The sequence below is a fragment of the Pelobates fuscus genome, chromosome 5 (genome assembly GCF_036172605.1).
Source record: "Pelobates fuscus isolate aPelFus1 chromosome 5, aPelFus1.pri, whole genome shotgun sequence".
NCBI classification, from domain to species: Eukaryota; Metazoa; Chordata; class Amphibia; order Anura; family Pelobatidae; genus Pelobates; species Pelobates fuscus.
Window position 1 is genome coordinate 287776402 of NC_086321.1, and position 17278 is coordinate 287793679.

The 17278-nt window shown below is 42.6% G+C and overlaps 1 protein-coding gene across 1 annotated transcript in view; it reads left to right on the forward strand.

Annotated features, from left to right (window-relative positions):
* FKBP8 (FKBP prolyl isomerase 8) overlaps positions 1-7538 on the forward strand; it is a 55902-nt gene extending 48364 nt beyond the window's left edge. The window contains exons 8-9 of the mRNA XM_063455408.1: positions 271-399; positions 7318-7538. Coding sequence (XP_063311478.1) covers positions 271-399; positions 7318-7404 — 216 coding nt within the window. The 3' untranslated portion in view covers positions 7405-7538. The remainder of the gene's footprint in view (positions 1-270; positions 400-7317) is intronic.
* The last annotated feature ends 9740 nt before the right edge of the window (positions 7539-17278 follow it).

A 17278-nucleotide genomic window follows, 5' to 3' on the forward strand; every position in this document is an offset into this window, starting at 1 on the left:
TTTGGTGTGAGCTAGTTTGGATCTCTCTTATTGGTGTTGTGTTAAAGCAGACTCTGTATGACACTGGCAGACACAAAGTGGAAGACCATTTATCTTGTATATATCTTTAAAATATATTTATTTCATGCAGCATATTGGTTATTTTCTGTTTTTGAGAAACTCAAACATTACAAAAAGTTCTTTTAAGTGATGAGTGTAAATTAATCAATTTCTTCTAGATGCTGAGTGACTTGAATTAAGGTTTTAATGTTAGTTTCCTGTGTGTTACAGACTATCCATGCAGAGCTATCCAAGCTAGTGAAGATACACACAGACCAGAAAAATGTGGAGACTGCCATGTACAAAAAGATGCTTGGGAACGTAGGACCCACAGCTAAGTCCACTCCAAAATCTTCTTGGGTAATTATGTGTATGCAGATGTACACTAATTTCTGCCTTCATCTAAATATAGAATATGATATTCTGTATCATATTAGAATATGCTTACTTTATAAAGTCCTGACCAACACTCGTTCTAATCTTTAGGGAGATACGTTCTCTTAAAGGGATACTATAGTGCTAGGAATACAAATCTATATTCCTAGCACTATACGTCCCTCTGGCAGGGTTAATAAACCGGTACTTACCTGATAAGTGCATTAGGCCTTTCCTGTAGAAAAGCATTGCTGCAATGCTTTCTATTGCTAATTTTACTGATGCTGGATGTCCTCCAGAGGAGCGTGAGGATGTTTAGTGTCCGTTCAGTTAGGCGACCAAAAGTCGCCTAGCAAGCAGGAAGTGCCTGTAGTAGCTGTCTGATTGTCAGCCACTAGAGGCAGTCTTGGTACTGGAATGTAATCATTGTGGTTTCTGAGGAACTGCAATTATTAACCTTACGAGGGTAAGGGGACTGGGTCACTGCACTCGGACCACTTCATTGACCTGAGGTGGTCTGGTGACTAGTGTCCCTTTAACCATCATGGGAATGCAGTGATGCACACTGTGGAGACACAGTTAACGGAGTAAAACTGCACATCCTCAGATTTGCCACCCTACAACAAACCTTCATTAATGGAACATTTGGCCAAACATTGGAACTCAACCAACAAATTGAGCCACAGTCTGGTGAAATTCATGCTGTAATCATTTGAAAGAGGCTTGATTAAGGTACTGAATATCTTTCTTTAGATCTGTTTAACACAGTCTGACAATAACTATTCTGCCATTTTCACCGTGTCGCACCCCAACTTACAGGAAATAATGAATCCCACAAATAGAGGTTCTTTTTTTTTTTTTCTTTCAGTTTTTCTTTATTTTCATAAAGGCAAGGATTTGGGATACAGAAGAGAAGAGGGGATTTGGGATACAGAAGAGAAGAGGGAACATTCAATTGTTACATATAAGGGTTACATAACATTATGTGCAAATGCTCATATTTTTATCGTTATTTTAGTACTGTTATAGTTGTATGTCGGTTTGGTTGGATCTGCTAGAAGTTCTTGTTAAGACCCAGTTAGCTGGTGTTGTTGTCTCTGTCTCGAACCGTTTAAGGGGTAGGTGATCAACTAAGGGTTGGCAACTTGCCAGGGGGAGGGGGAGTTGTGGGAGGGTAAGGAAGGGGGTGAAGGTCCAACAGGGTCCTGCCTGGTACTACTTGGTACAGTAGTTATTCCTTGATACTTTTTGTTCTGTCGTTTTATAAGGTGGTTCTGCGATCTGCCATGTTGTCTAGGTCTCTAATTGTTTAGTCTAGGAGTGCCTAGGTATCCTATTCCCCGGGGTGTCGTTTCCAGAACTCTGTCCAGGGCTCCCATCTCTGGAGATATTTATACCATTTCCTCTAATTCTCTAGTTCGTTCTACTCTTTGTACCCACTGCTCTTTGGATGGTGTGCTGGCGTTCCGTCAGTGTAGCGGGATAAGAGCATTTGCTTCCCCCAGTAGGAGGTGTAGCAGCTGTTGCTTATGGGGTTCCGCAAATGTGCGACGCCAGCCATGTAAAACCTGGGATGGGGATAGGCGAGTCGGTGGTTTCAATATTTTAGTTATTTCGGAAAGTATGAGAAGCCAGAAACCTTGGATGTCTCGGCAACTCCACCAAATATGTTCTATATCGCCTGGACCATTTGAGCATCTCCAGCATATGCTACTGATAGAATGCCAAATTGAGTGTAGCATGACTGGAGTTCTGTACCATCTGGTGGCTCTTTTGTAGAAGGTCTCCCTGTGTGCTACACTGATCAGAGTTTTGATGCCTGTTTCCATGATACCTGACCAGTCTTTGTCAGAGATATGTATACGGAGGTCTTTCATCCATTTCTGTTGGAATGGCAGAGTTTTGTGTTCCCCCTCTGTTCCCTGGAGGATGCGGTAGATTTTAGATAGGGGGCGTTTAGGGTCGCTCTCTGGGCCACAGAGATGTTCTTTTTAAGAAGGTCTTAAGTTGTGCCCTACCTATCACATCAATGAGCGTGTCATGTCTGTGCGGTCTGTTCATGGTCCTGACAGTAGGTGGGTCCCCCGAGACCATTTCGGTTATCTCTGGGGTGGATGGTCCCATGAGGCGGGCAAGGAGTGGTCCCCCTCGTCCCCCCTGAAAGTCAGGATTGTCTGCTATAGGGAAGAGTCTCGACAGTCCGGATGACAGTCCCCATATGTCTTTGTATCTTCTCCAAATCGTGAGGACGTTGTGTATGAGTGGGTGCCGTGTAGGAGTGAGCACTGTAAGTTGGCATGGGTGTGTAGGGGGACTGATATAAAGCTCTGTTCTAGGGTGTACCATGATTTTTTTCCTGTTGGTATCTGTCCATTCTTTCAATCGAGTGAGCAATACTGCTACGTAGTATTTGTATAGATGGGGCAGTCCTAGTCCACCTCTGCCCATGGTGGAGGTCAGTGAAGTATGGGCTATTCTTGCTGGTTTGTTGCCCCAGATGTAGTTAAACTTATGCGCATCTGTTTGAAGAATGCACCTGGGAGATGAATAGATAGGGCCTGGAAAAGGTATAGTATTTTCGCAAGGATCAAATAGAGGTTCTAATGTAGATGTATTACCTAAGTGGACGGACTTAACGTTAAAAAAGACCAAGAGACAAAGTCAGTAATAGCCAAGGTCAGGATAATAGAAATATGGATCTACAAATAAACTAGCTGGGTCCAGATGCCAGAAATACATAGAGTCAAAGAGACTTATTATAAGCACTAAACAATTTTCTTTTATTTCTCTTTGTGGATCTAGTTTCTGAGTACGGAACATACCCACAGCTCCAAGATTGGTAATATTTGTTGCATGCCTAATATTTAGCGCCCTCTAGTGTAATTTTGAGATCACTCTTAAGTTTACACATCTGTCTCAAGGTCAGGGCCGGCGTACCCATAAGGCGGTACAGGCGGTTTCCTTAGGGTGCACCAGCCCGGGGGTGCTAGATTTGAGTGACTGGTAGGAGGTCGGCACACAGCGCTCCCTTCTGCCAGTCACTCAGTGTAGCATGGCTGAGTGGAGCGGACCACGGTACAGAAGCTTCTTTTTCCTGTACCCAGCCGGACTGACAGGAAGTGCTCTCTCACTGAGCACTTCCTGTCAGTCCGCTTGGGTACAGGAAACTGAAGCTCCTGTACCGCGGTACGCTTTCCCCGGCCACGCTACAAGAAATGTTGGGGGCACACCGGAGAGGGGACCGAGAAGGGGGGTGGTGGTGAGAGAGGCGCACTAATGGACAGGTGGGCACCAAGGTACACTAAGGTAAAAAAGAGGGAGGGGAGAATAACACCGGGGTGAACATTAAGGGGTGGGGCACTAAGGTACAGGGGAGGGAAGGGACAAAGAAAACTAGGGGGGGGGGACTAAAAGAGAGGGAGGGGAAGGGAGAGGAACACTAAGGGGGGGTAGGAACATTAAGGGGGATGGGGGGCACTAAGAGACAGGTAAGAAGGGGGAAGAGGGAACACTAAGGGACAGGGGAGGGAAAGGAAAAACAACACTAAGAGGGGGGGAGAGTAACACTAAGGGAAGGGAGGGGAAAGGAGCACTAATGGACAGGGAAGGGAGTGGAAAGGAGCACTAATGGACAGGGAAGGGAGTGGAAAGGAGCACTAATGGACAGGGAAGGGAGTGGAAAGGAGCACTAATGGACAGGGAAGGGAGTGGAAAGGAGCACTAATGGACAGGGAAGGGAGTGGAAAGGAGCACTAATGGACAGGGAAGGGAGTGGAAAGGAGCACTAATGGACAGGGAAGGGAGTGGAAAGGAGCACTAATGGACAGGGAAGGGAGTGGAAAGGAGCACTAAAGGCATGGAAGGGAGGGGAGAGGAGCACTAAAGGCATGGAAGGGAGGGGAGAGGAGCACTTAAGGACATGGAAGGGAGGGGAGAGGAGCACTAAAGGACATGGAAGGGAGGGGAGAGGAGCACTAAAGGACATGGAATAGAGGGGAGAAGAACATTGAGGGACCGGGAAGGGAGGGGAGAGGAGAGAGGAACACTGAGGGACCGGCAAGGGAGGGAGAGAGGAACAGTGAGGGACCGGCAAGGGAGGGAGAGAGGAACAGTGAGGGACCGGGAAGGGAGGGAGAGAGGAACAGTGAGGGACCGGGAAGGGAGGGAGAGAGGACCACTGAGGGACCGGGAAGGGAGGGAGAGAGGACCACTGAGGGACCGGGAAGGGAGGGAGAGAGGACCACTGAGGGACCGGGAAGGGAGGGAGAGAGGACCACTGAGGGACCGGGAAGGGAGGGAGAGAGGACCACTGAGGGACCGGGAAGGGAGGGAGAGAGGACCACTGAGGGACCGGGAAGGGAGGGAGAGAGGACCACTGAGGGACCGGGAAGGGAGGGAGAGAGGACCACTGAGGGACCGGGAAGGGAGGGAGAGAGGACCACTGAGGGACCGGGAAGGGAGGGAGAGAGGACCACTGAGGGACCGGGAAGGGAGGGAGAGAGGACCACTGAGGGACCGGGAAGGGAGGGAGAGAGGACCACTGAGGGACCGGGAAGGGAGGGAGAGAGGACCACTGAGGGACCGGGAAGGGAGGGAGAGAGGACCACTGAGGGACCGGGAAGGGAGGGAGAGAGGACCACTGAGGGACCGGGAAGGGAGGGAGAGAGGAGCACTGAGGGACCGGGAAGGGAGGGAGAGAGGAGCACTGAGGGACCGGGAAGGGAGGGAGAGAGGAGCACTGAGGGACCGGGAAGGGAGGGAGAGAGGAGCACTGAGGGACCGGGAAGGGAGGGAGAGAGGAGCACTGAGGGACCGGGAAGGGAGGGAAGGGAGAAAGACACAGAATGGCATGAGGGGGGAGAAAGGGCTGGGGATGAAAGCGACACACAGAAAGGCCTGGGAGTGACAGACACAGAGGGACTGGAGAAGAGCAAAAAGAGACACAGAGGGGCTTGAAAGTGTAAAAGATTCAAAGGGGCTGGGAGAGACGGAGACACACAAAAGAGCTGGGGGAGTAAGACACACAAAGACGGGTTGTAAGAGATACACAAGGGGAAAAATAGGGGCTAAGATACAGTAAAGGGGGTAAGACATTTGAAAAAGGGGATAAGAAAAAAAAAGTGGGTTAAGAGGCACACAGGGGGGTGCCTATGCACCCAAAAATCCTTGCATCGGCTCTGTTCAAGCAAGGTCTCTTGGAAGTGGGCATTTGAGTGGCTGCTTTTATTTAGGCGCTCACACGTGTAATTTCCACTTTCTTGTGTTAGAGAAACCCCGATAGGGCACCGAATAAGGGCCAAAATTAGCATTATATAGTCTAACATTTGTTCTGATTGGTCCACGTCATCAATGCGACTCCGAAATAATGAATATGTGGTCGCCTAGATGATGTGGTAACTTTAAGGGCAGACGTGACATCATGACGATCAAATTATAACCGGACACGCCAAAACAGCAGGCAGTGTCGGAGGGGATAAAGGGAAGCAGTGTCTGTCTTTTCGGCACATGCGAACCAGGTGGAGGAGCAGTTCGTCGGTGCTGAATGGCAATTATATAAAATGCTATTTCAGGTTGCGAGGCCTGGTGGAGCGTTTGGTCGCAGCGACCTTAGGAGAGGATCAGCGTGGCCGTGTGGAGCATTCTGCTCACACGGCCCAACTACGGTAGCAGCACAGGCGCGAGGAGCAGGTAAGTTTGTCACAGCCAGCCATTTTACTTACAGTCTTCTCACACAGGAGAAACTGAATTTGGAGATAGGCTTTAATTCACTGAATGGCTCAAACTAGTTATGTCTGTTAAACAAAACTGACATCCAGCTCTGAGAAGATCAGAAGCGGCATGTTGTAAACAGTTTAACGGATTATGGTTGCATAATATCAGAGCACACCTTGCACCATAACAACAACAGTGGCTTGAAGTGTACCTTCAGTTGTCTAAATATCATAATCATTACATGCCAATATAGTGGTTATGGTGCCATTAGACTTGGGGACCCCAGGTTTTTTTTATACTGCTGAGTTGTTGTTTTTTCTCCTCATCTCTGAGCTGTTTCTTAGTCAATGTTTCTGCTTTTTAGCTTCCAATGCACCTGGTTGTGCCTGGACTAAAATTCTAAATCTTTAATATACGTTTAAAAACTAAACCAAATTAAAATAAATAAACAAGTTATATGTAGTTTGATCAGTGTTTTATTTGGTACTCTCCGGTTCCCCATTCAAGCCTTTCTGTACGGACAGCGGACAGGAGATAATAAATATCTATTTTATTTTTTTTTTTTATGTTTTTCACTCAAAATAACTCTTCAAAATCGATCAAATAAGCAATGTAACTGTCAATGCTTGTTTGTGTGCTAAGATTGACAATTGATTTGATTACTTTAAACATTGTTTAAACCTTTCACCAGTATCGACAGCAAACTAAATCTAGGGTATTTGACAATTATACTCTTGCCATATTGGCTACCTGGTTTCACTGTGCAATATCTGCTAATTCTGATCATCTAACATTCTTGCTTTTCATTTGCTGCTTTTCTGCAACCCTTGGCAGTTTACATTCGCTGAGCTCTTTACAGCACAATGCACAGAGTGATCTAAAGCAGGGAATTAAATCTCTGGTGAGTAGAGCTGGACATGTTGAGTTAGCAAGGAGTGAGAGGCTAGGAGAGTATGGGCTATCAAGTGGGTGAAGGAACAAAAAGCAAGGCACTAGAGGGACTATAAGCCCTGCACAAAATTACTATTTTCATACTGCACAGCAGATCGTTATCAGCTAGTGTCTAAATAGCCATGGAATGTAGAGGAAACAAGACACTTTTTAGAGCGGACACGTATAATTAATAAGTGTTAAGACATGTCATAAACACTAACAATTTTAAGTATGTATATGTTTTTCTTTCTCCCATAGTCTATCCCCTGGAAGTGGCTGTTTGGTGCTACAGCTATAGCAATAGGAGGAGTGGCCCTTTCTGTAGTAATCGCTGCCCGCAATTAAGCCACCAACAGATTGATTGGGATTTTGAGGACCGAAGCCATTACTTACACTAAGAAGATAGATCATCAACGTACATTCTCTATTGTTTCACCAAAAGAAACCTGAAGGTGTCATGAAGGTGTCATGTCATCTCAAGAGGGGGGAGGGGGGGGGGGGATATATTTGTTTAATTTACCTTCTTTTTTTGTTTTTTCCCCTCAACAATGACACCTATAATATGTGAAAATCTGCACCTTTCCTAAAGAGACCTCGTGACATAAATATATTATGGGACCTTTACAATGTCATTGAAACTCTGTAGTATTTATTCTAATTATTGAAAAAGTAAAACAGCAAGTGTTTGTTTTTTTTTTCCCCAGTCATTTGGAAATCTAAACCAAAGTGATCCATTTTATATGTTTAGTAAACTTTTTGTCCGATTTATTCCAAGGCCAAAGAACCCACCGAAAATAATAATTTCCTTTTCTTGCTATAAGACTAGTTTTCACTGCTTTTCCAAGAACAGCTTGAGTTGCTCTGCAAGGTAGCAATTACAAATAGTATTTTATCATGGGAGAAGATGCACTATTGGTGAAAGAACACTTTTTTGGTTCATATAACAATGAATGGTCGGTTTGTAATGAGTTTTAAGTCTCTCCAAGTTCAGTACATAAGCTCCATAGGCAAAATGGGGAAGGAGAAAATTGTAATATTATTTTCTGTGGTTTTCCTAAAAGCTGCCAGGCCAGTTGGGACCTTTACAGTAAGATTAAGAAATTATGTATAAATGACCAGTTTTGGAAGTAGATCCTGAATCCACAAATAGGGTTTTTGTTTGGGCTTGTTGATTTGTGTATGTATATTGACCGTTTGTTGTGCATCCACTGTTTGTTAATCACATTCATCAATGTCCTATGACATTTTCTCACATCTAATGGAAGCAACAAAGCAGTTACGACTGTACCACATTTTTTGCCAGTTGCATTTTTATTTGACAATTCTAATGCTGTGACTTCCCACTTAACTGGAACACTTCCCATTGGTTGAAACCTGTAGATTTTGAAAGTGGACTCTCCAGCCTGTTTTACTTGCACTTAATAAGTTAAATTTAATTTAGGCTACCTACATTTGTTTTATATAAACATGCTACCTTTTCTGCAGGGGTTTCTCTGTATGCTTACTATGTGGCTTCCTTCCATTATTTAACATGCCTTACATTATGCGTATCGACATCCAGAAAGCCCAGTAAATTTACTTCTGTAAAAAGAGCCAAATGAACACTGATATACATAGTACCTGGATGTTCATTTATCAAAACCTCAAATGGACCATCTCTTCATCGAGAAATCCAAGAAATCTTAATAACGCACATTCCTCTCTACAATCCTAATATTCTCCTTACCCCCCCAAAGTTTAATATAATGGAGAAACATATCTTATTCTGCACCTACACAGTGTAATTTTACTGCATTTAATTCCCTGTACAACTCTTAAGTTATACAAAATATAATGTACATCATTGTTTGTACCCAACCTTAAATCCTGCCTCACTAGTAGTGTATGTATTTGTCTTTTTTTCAGTAATTTGTTCTTCTAAAAGGTTGGATAGTAATGTTTGCAGAAAGGTATATATATTTTACAAATAATTTAGTCTTCACATTTCAGTCATTCATTGTGTGTAAAAAATATATATATATATGTATCCCCACCAAACTGTGATCTTTGTTCACTTAGCTACTGGTGTACAGTTGGGTATTACCTTAATTTTGTCCATTAAAGGGTGCTTGAGATTTGGGGGATACCCTAGGTTTAGCTTCCTAAAATGATCTGGTACCAATTTTAGATATCAATATATATATTATAAAGAAAATTGTCTTATTTTACTGAAGAATAAACATAGTTACATTGATTAATTTACTAATAAGATGTGTGTTTTTATTTTTGTGTATATGCATAATTTTTTTTCTCATCTAGAGTTTATTGCATTTATATGATAAGCAAAACAATGTTAATGAGTACCCCCAATGGGTGGCTTCATTTGCTCTGTAGTAGTAAGCCTAAATACCGGAGGGGAAAAATACAATCCAGACCCATGGGCTGGATCAAATTTGTATTTGTACTACTTTTACTCATTTATGAAAACTTTGTACTCGTAAGCGTGTATGCTTATTGCATTGTAATCACTTCTTTTACACCAAGTATGTAGAGGCTTCCATATTTCATGTATTGATCTCACTAGGTAATCTAAAGGGACACAACGGTGCCATAAAATATGCAAAGATATAATGTAACAATTAATACCTTGCATAGAAGCTCCACCCAACAGTCCACTCGTCTATGGAGTGTGATCTTATCCCATTAAGCCCTGCCAATGTATCCACCTATCTAATTTTTCTCTATTTAGAAATCTAGAGGCAACTGAGGAGTCTTGCATTTTTGTCTTGTTTTGAGGAGTTATCATTGTTCCATGGGAATGAAGTCCCAGTTAGAGCTCGAAGTGGAAGAAAACGTAAACTTGATCAAATAGCATTTCACAAAGTGATGGAAGCAAGACAAGATTCCGGGCAGCCATTCAGCACAACATCTAAGCCACATTCACTTTATTTTTTTCACATTTCAGTTTTGGTTTTTTTGTAGACTATTATAAACCTATGTTTTATAAACTGTTCATAGGTCCGTAGTTAAGATTTCAATTTCCTATTTGATAGTCCTTTCCTGATTGATTCACCTCACTATCTTTGCATAATTAAATCCAAACTGAACAATTTAGTTAGGCATTAATAACTGATCTGGAAAAATTAACCTCGGTTATACTCACAGCTGGCTATTTCAACCTTTAATTTTACAATCCAGATTTAATTTGCTTCAATGCTGAGTGAATCACCCTGCTTGCTTTCTTTCAGAAACAATTTTTCTCTGCTGAACCTCATTCTCTCCCTATATAAGAAATATACTTGGTTCTACGAAATGCGTTGGGCTTTTTGTCCAACGCAAGCTCAATGGGATGCATCCCAGTGTGTGAGCGACTTATCCTTGGACACACGCTACAAATCCTTCCAGTTTTGGAGTTTAATTGATAGAGACAAACACAGAGACAGAGACAGTCCCGGTCCAGATTCCTCAGGAAGGACAAAAGTGGACACTGTTATAACTGCAATTCTTGTCAGAAATTGTACTCGTGACACATGTGTCTTTATAGAAGATGTAAGTCAAGCATGTCAAACTCGCGGCCCACAATGGACATATTTGCAGCCCGGCGAGCCGTTAGTGCATGCTTAGTGTTAGAGTAGAGTAGGCACCTGCTTTCTCCACACTGCAGGTGCCTACTCTGCTAAAAGTTACCCGGCCGGGGAGGAGAGATTCCTGGCGGCAGCGAGGGAGCTCAGCCTTCCTGCTCCTCACTGCTCCCTCGCGCGCGCCGTCCGTAGTGATGATGGCGTCATATTCCGGCATCACTAAACTGCACACGAGGGAACGGTGGAGAGCAGGAAGGAGATCTCCAGATATAATAGGGCCCACACCAGCTCCCAAAGGTCTGTCTGTCTGTTTGTGTCTGTGTGTTGGTCAGTGTTGCATTGGCTATGACTGGACAGTAGAGTACCTGGAGGTGCATGGAGGCACGCAACGCCACGTCACATTCCAACATGACATAGACGTGCTCCACCTTCACAGGGTTTCAAGAAGTAGCGGGAGGATCAGATTTGGCACAGGGTAGGACGGCACCATTTGGGGTATACCATAGACCGGACTCTGGAGTCGCATACTGGCAGCGGCAATGTGAGTGGAGTCTGCTTGTGGGCTAGAGGGGGGTACTGGGATTTAGTATATGGTGGGGATTTAGTAGAGTGGGGGGACTGGGATTTAGTAGAATGGGGGGGGGGGCTGTGGTTTATTGCAGGGGGATGCGTTTTTTTTTTTTATACTGTACTTTTCAAAATAATTTTTTGGGTGGCCCACATAAACTTAAACCTGGTTTATGTGGCCCATGCTAGACTTTGAGTTTGACATGCTTGATGTAAGTGGTTTTCATCGTGTGGGAATAAAACTTGGTGGTATAGTGAGCTGTATGGTGTTCTGATCTTATTTCCACCTAATCAACACTTTTCCATTACAATTGCCTATGGACATTCTAAATGGATGTGTTCATTGAATCTATCATTTTACATTATATGAATTTTTAACAGATGGAATTTTCTGGCTTTTGGGTGCTTTGGTAGACCAGTCTGTATGGATATATATGTGCTCTGTGTCTGTAACTTTGATATTCTATATTGATTGAGAGCCTTATGTTTAGCTTGTTAGTTAGTTTTGCTTGTTTAGCCAGTGTTGCCTTAGATATTTGTGGTTTCATTTTGATATTAAATATTTTTTTTTTTTTTTATGGTTTTAATTTTATTTTTTTAACAATTAGTGTATTGCCACTTAGTTTTTTCAGTGTTTCTAGTGAGTCGTGACTTTATCCAGAAACACGATTTAGTCGATTTACCATAGTTTTAAACAGGGTATCCACTTTTTGTTATTTGTGCTTGTATACTAATACCTCTAAAATGTAATTCCCCATTTAAAAAAAAAATATACAAAAAAATGAACAATCAAAATGTTCTTTCTTGCTAGTTTTTCACCTGTCTTCCCAAATTGGACTGGCCCATGCAGACCATGAAATACCATGTATTTGTAATTCCCTTTTTCTCTAAATAGCCCACCTGCCCATGCTCCTATTTTCCAGTATTCTAGTTTTACTCTTGGTCTACTGACCAGAAGTAGTCAAGGTATTTTTAACTGCAATGGGTTTAATGGAAACTATAGTATTGATGGTAAAGACACTGTCAGCCCCCTTGTACTTACCCACCGGTCCACCAATCTGCTGACTCTCCCATCCGGCAGACCTTTGCTCCCACGCAGCATGAGGCTCCAGTCAGCCTCATACACGCCATCCGATGTGCGCCCACCTCATGTGCCTGCGTCATAATGTCAGAGGAGCTCTAATCAACACCGCTCAGCACACTTGCACCTTTTGGGGGTTTAGTTATGCTAACCATGCCCCCCAACCATATAAAATCTCAGTCTGCCCAAGGCACAGTGCCATGTTGTGGTTCTTAGTGTCCAAATAGAGCGGTTTTTTTTTAATGTTTTTTATATTTTGGTATTGACCTGGCTTGCTTTTGACTACTATTTTCTGGTTTCCCTGACTTCTAGCTTTGTCTCTAGTATTGGTGTATTTCTGGCTTTTCTGACTGCTTTGTTTCTCGTATTTGTACATTTCTGGCTCCCCTTGACCTTCCAATTCTTTTGATCTGGACTCCACAGACGAACTTCCAGAGTTAGCGAAGTCACATGGGTATTATGTTCTTGTACGGGTTTAGTAGTTCTTTCTCTCCTCCCCCATTTTTTTCTCTTTGCTGTTCCTCCTATTATATTGCAGGCTTTTGTTAGCCTTTCTGTTAAAATATTGGCTCTTAAACATCCATCTGTAAATACCCCTTGTACACATATAAATGCTATTTTAAAATGTAACTTGCTTGCTAATGAAGAGATTCATTAGTTTGTACTCAATACTTGATCACGTTTCTTCAAGCCCATATATTTTCTCCTAAAACACTTTATCACCACGGCAGACTAAATTTACCCCTTTGCCATTAGATGAGTTCAGAAATTAATGTATATTCATTTTTAAAGCTACTTTTGCATACATCTTTTATTGTGTGATCTGTAAACCTTGCGTTCCACCAGATGAGGCAGAAATTAATTGTCCAAGTTAGTTTCAGCTGGTGTGTATGTGTGAGTCTCCCCTGTGGTATAACTATGAAAGATTGGGATGCTGCCAACATCAGTCATAATTATCAGAGTATGAAATCTTTCAGCCAAAAGGAAAATAAAGTATTGCAGGCAGGCAAAATGCCATTGAAACAGATGGTGAAACAATATATTCATCATGGAAATTCAGAGTAAAATTATTATTTTTTCCCCCCTTGTCTTAATACACCTTATCAGAAAGTGTTAAACATTTTTTTTGTGTTCTTTCCTTACACTTTGAAATGGGAAAATCTGTTAAAGTGGTACTTCAGCAATAGTACGACAAAAGGGACTGCCTAAACTGAAATTTCTTTACACAAACCATAAAATACAAGAGGTGTGAAAATTCTACCATTGAGGATCTCTTAAAGAACAGCTTCAAAATGTATTTTTCTATAATTATATTATTTTTATATACCGTATACTGCTGTGTGTTTTGTAAGCTATTGCACCTCCAGAAGAAAAGCCTTCAATTGTTTAAGCAGTGATCATGGTATACATGTAGTTAATGTTTTGTGCTTTACAAACTCCCATAAAGATTAAGTGATGTTCAGATCGTTGGGTTGGCGAGGCCCATACTTATTTTCATGAAACGACTCTTTAGTTTGTTTAGAAGTCTTTGACTTGGCATTATTATCATGGGAAATAGAGCTAGTATTTAGAAAAATCTTTTAATCATAGGGTACACTCGATCTTGTAAGATAATGTCATATTACAAGGACATCCTATGACAATATAGTCAAATCACCAGACCACGATGATAACCATTATGTGGATACCAATATAATTACCGACACTCCACCATATTTAACCAGAATAAAAAAATAAAAAAAAAGTGAGGTAATCTTTAAATGAACTGAAAATGGAAGAGGACCAGTTCCAGCCCGTGGCAATGTTGTAAGTAGCAAGTAACATCTCTAAGGCAGAAAAGCGCTACATTTATAATGATGATTGACAAGTGTGTGGATTTCTACATCAAATTCTATTTTCAAGAGCTCCTTGATCAGCCACAATATTAAATCCATTGCCAGGTGAAGTTAATAACATTGATTACTGTGGCACCTGTCAAGGGATGGGCTATAATAGGCGGCAAGTGAACGGTCCGTACTTCAATTTCATGTGTTGAAAATTGAAAAAAATGGGCAAGTAAAAACATCTGAGTGACTTGGATCAGAGTGAGACCGAGTACCTCCGCCAATCGATGCTCCTAGTGCTCACTGAGGACTCCAAGCACTCCAACCGACACCATCAGCACTGCAGACCCCACTTCCAGCTATGCAGTTGCGCCGGGGTCTCGCCATCTCCACCCACCCTGGACCAAAAGCCAGGATCCAGCTTCCAGTGGGTGAACCTGTCTTTCCCCAGAGAGCGTCGTAGGAACAGAACAGTTCTTACAAGAGCTCAGTGATTATAGCAAGAGAGTATGACCAGCATAGCAATCCCTTGTAGCAGATTCCCCCAATAAGAGACAGGACTCCGATTGAGGGTGAAGAAGAACTCAAACTTTTAATGACACACACTCTGCTTTTATGCAATTCTCCCGTGCAAGGGAGATGCCCACAAACAATTATGAATTACCCAATCACACACTGGTTACAACCCACACATCTCCTCCCCTTAGCCTGAGAGGTAACACAATTAGCTGTACAGTTTAAACATACTTTTTACCCAACTTTCATAACTCTAAAACTATACATCCAATGTTAATAAAATATTACATATTATTAATCAGCGCATTTCAAATACAAACATACCCAAAAATCATTCGAATCCGTTCAGCCGTTCGGGAGATAGATAAGTCACCTTTGATCGACCGCAAGCACATTTTCATGCCCAAAGAGTTCCATAGAGTTGGGCTGTGCGGACGGTCAATTTCACACAAAAAAATGTCTAAGTCTCATTCGAATGCATGAATGGGGCCGTTCGTGCAAATAGCCCAGTCTAACAGTGCGTTTTAATTGTCGAACGCACTTCGATTCCAGCCGAAGCTGGAAGTTCATGAGAAGGTAAGGGTCAGCAGTTTTCATGCAAATGTGTAGCCGATTTTAGTTCCATAGATTCAGTGGCACGCACCGCTGACCGCGTTCGACTAAATAAAAATGTCCGCCGCCACGTGTTCGGTTTTCAAATGGCGGCCACTTTCGACTGCATCCGAAGTGCCAGTTTAAAAGTACAAATCCTTTCTCTGGGAGTTAAAGGGCCAGCAGCAGCACAACAAAAATCCATTATGCCCAAATCTAGTATTTAAAGGGCCAAACCTCCCAGGGACCATAATCACATGGCAATAAGCTGGAAAGTAGTCCTCTCCAGGCACAAGTGGCGATGTTAATTTCTCCACACTGCCATTCTGGGGTTAAGAAGGATCTTTATTCCTAGTATGTTGCAAAATTGAAAGTGCTTCAAACTGTTTTTGGGGTTTTTTTTGCCTTCTTTTGCATCAACAGCCAAAAACAGATGCGAGGAAGGCTGAACATGTGTCTCTTTTCAGCCTATGTAACTATGACTTTGATATGGGCCAAAAAGTAAACCAGCATCCGGGTCATGAGCAATCAAGGCTCATTGATGCACATTTATGTTCTCACAAAGCACTGGTTTCAATGCTTCCAATTGGTACACGTTTGCCTTCTGTTCTTGACGCTTCTCCATGAGAGAATTTGATTGTACCAAGGATTTGTGACTTTTCTATTTTAAAAAGTATCACCCAGAATCTAAAATATCTAGATTAAAATAAATATATTGAGGGCGTGTCTTGACGCCTGACCACTGCAGACGCTGCGAGCAATCCGGGTTTTCGACACCTTTGACCGACACAGCAGGCATTTTAAGCCTGTAACTACGCTATATACACAGGGGAAGATGCAGACCATCACGTGCCTCAATCAGGCTAGAATGCCATCGGGTTCCATGGGCAGAGGACCGGACACTGGCTCCTGCCTGGGATTACTACCCTTCACATGGCTCACATCCTAGGGAGACTCTAGGCCTGCACTAGATGCTGCTCACTGGGGAGAGGATCGTTGTAAGGCGTTCTGGTCATTGGATGCACCTGGGACTGTGAGACCTGTGTGTTGGATGTAAGTTGAGTCTTGGTCTGGTGGGGAGACCAGCTGGAATCTCCGGGACTCATAATTTGTGGAGATTCCCGATTGAATGGAATAGGCTGAGCTAGGCCTGCAACATGCATTCACTTGATTCTCACGTTTACACTCTGGCTTGACCCTATTTTTAGTAAAGCTTTCAGTGGTTTCCTTGGGTATAACGGCAGTAATCTAACACATGTGCTTAGTTTAAGTTCCTTTTATTTTTATGTTGTGCACTGTTGTCTGGTTTTCTATTAATAGCACTGTGCTAGAACTCATATTGTTTCTGCAACTATTCTAGGGCCCAAGCATAGACCATCCGACTGACCCATGCCCAGCCGCATTCATCAGGTGTTACTGCTTTAAGGGCATGTACGGCCTTAAGCCTATCCCATAAAGTCATCCTGACCTGGGTTTATTTGGAATTTAGTTACACATAGGCTGGCTAATAATGTTCTCAGTGTCATGATCCTGCATCAATCAATTTGTTTTTGTTTACTCATGTTTCCTTTTAATTTATAGTTCCTTAATTTAAAATACAGCCCCTATGATCTGTACGTGACCTAATGTGTCTCCTTGCGTTGCTAGATTTATCACTTTGGATGTGTAAACACAGCTTAGTTCTGAATTCATACTATAATGCTTGCCTACCCATTACAAGTTTGATTATGTTTATGTCACTATTGTACAATCATGTATATCTAATCTTGTGCCTCAATAAAATTGATTCACAAAAATAAATAGATTTATTTTTGAACTTAGTGTTCTTTCCATCTGAGCAGTTAGTTGAGCAAAACAATATAGACTCCATGTTTTGTATTGTTTTATATCAAAACAGACATCTAATTTGGGCAGATTCCACGTGGTCTCCTGTGATTAGACTATAATAGAAGTTATGGGAAGACTTAGAAGGGGGACAATCGCCCCCTGAGCCTCTATCATTGTTGGACTGGCAATGGAAATGCGGGCTGCAGCCTCACACAATTTTTCTGAAAATTAAATAAACAGAAGGTACATTGTAA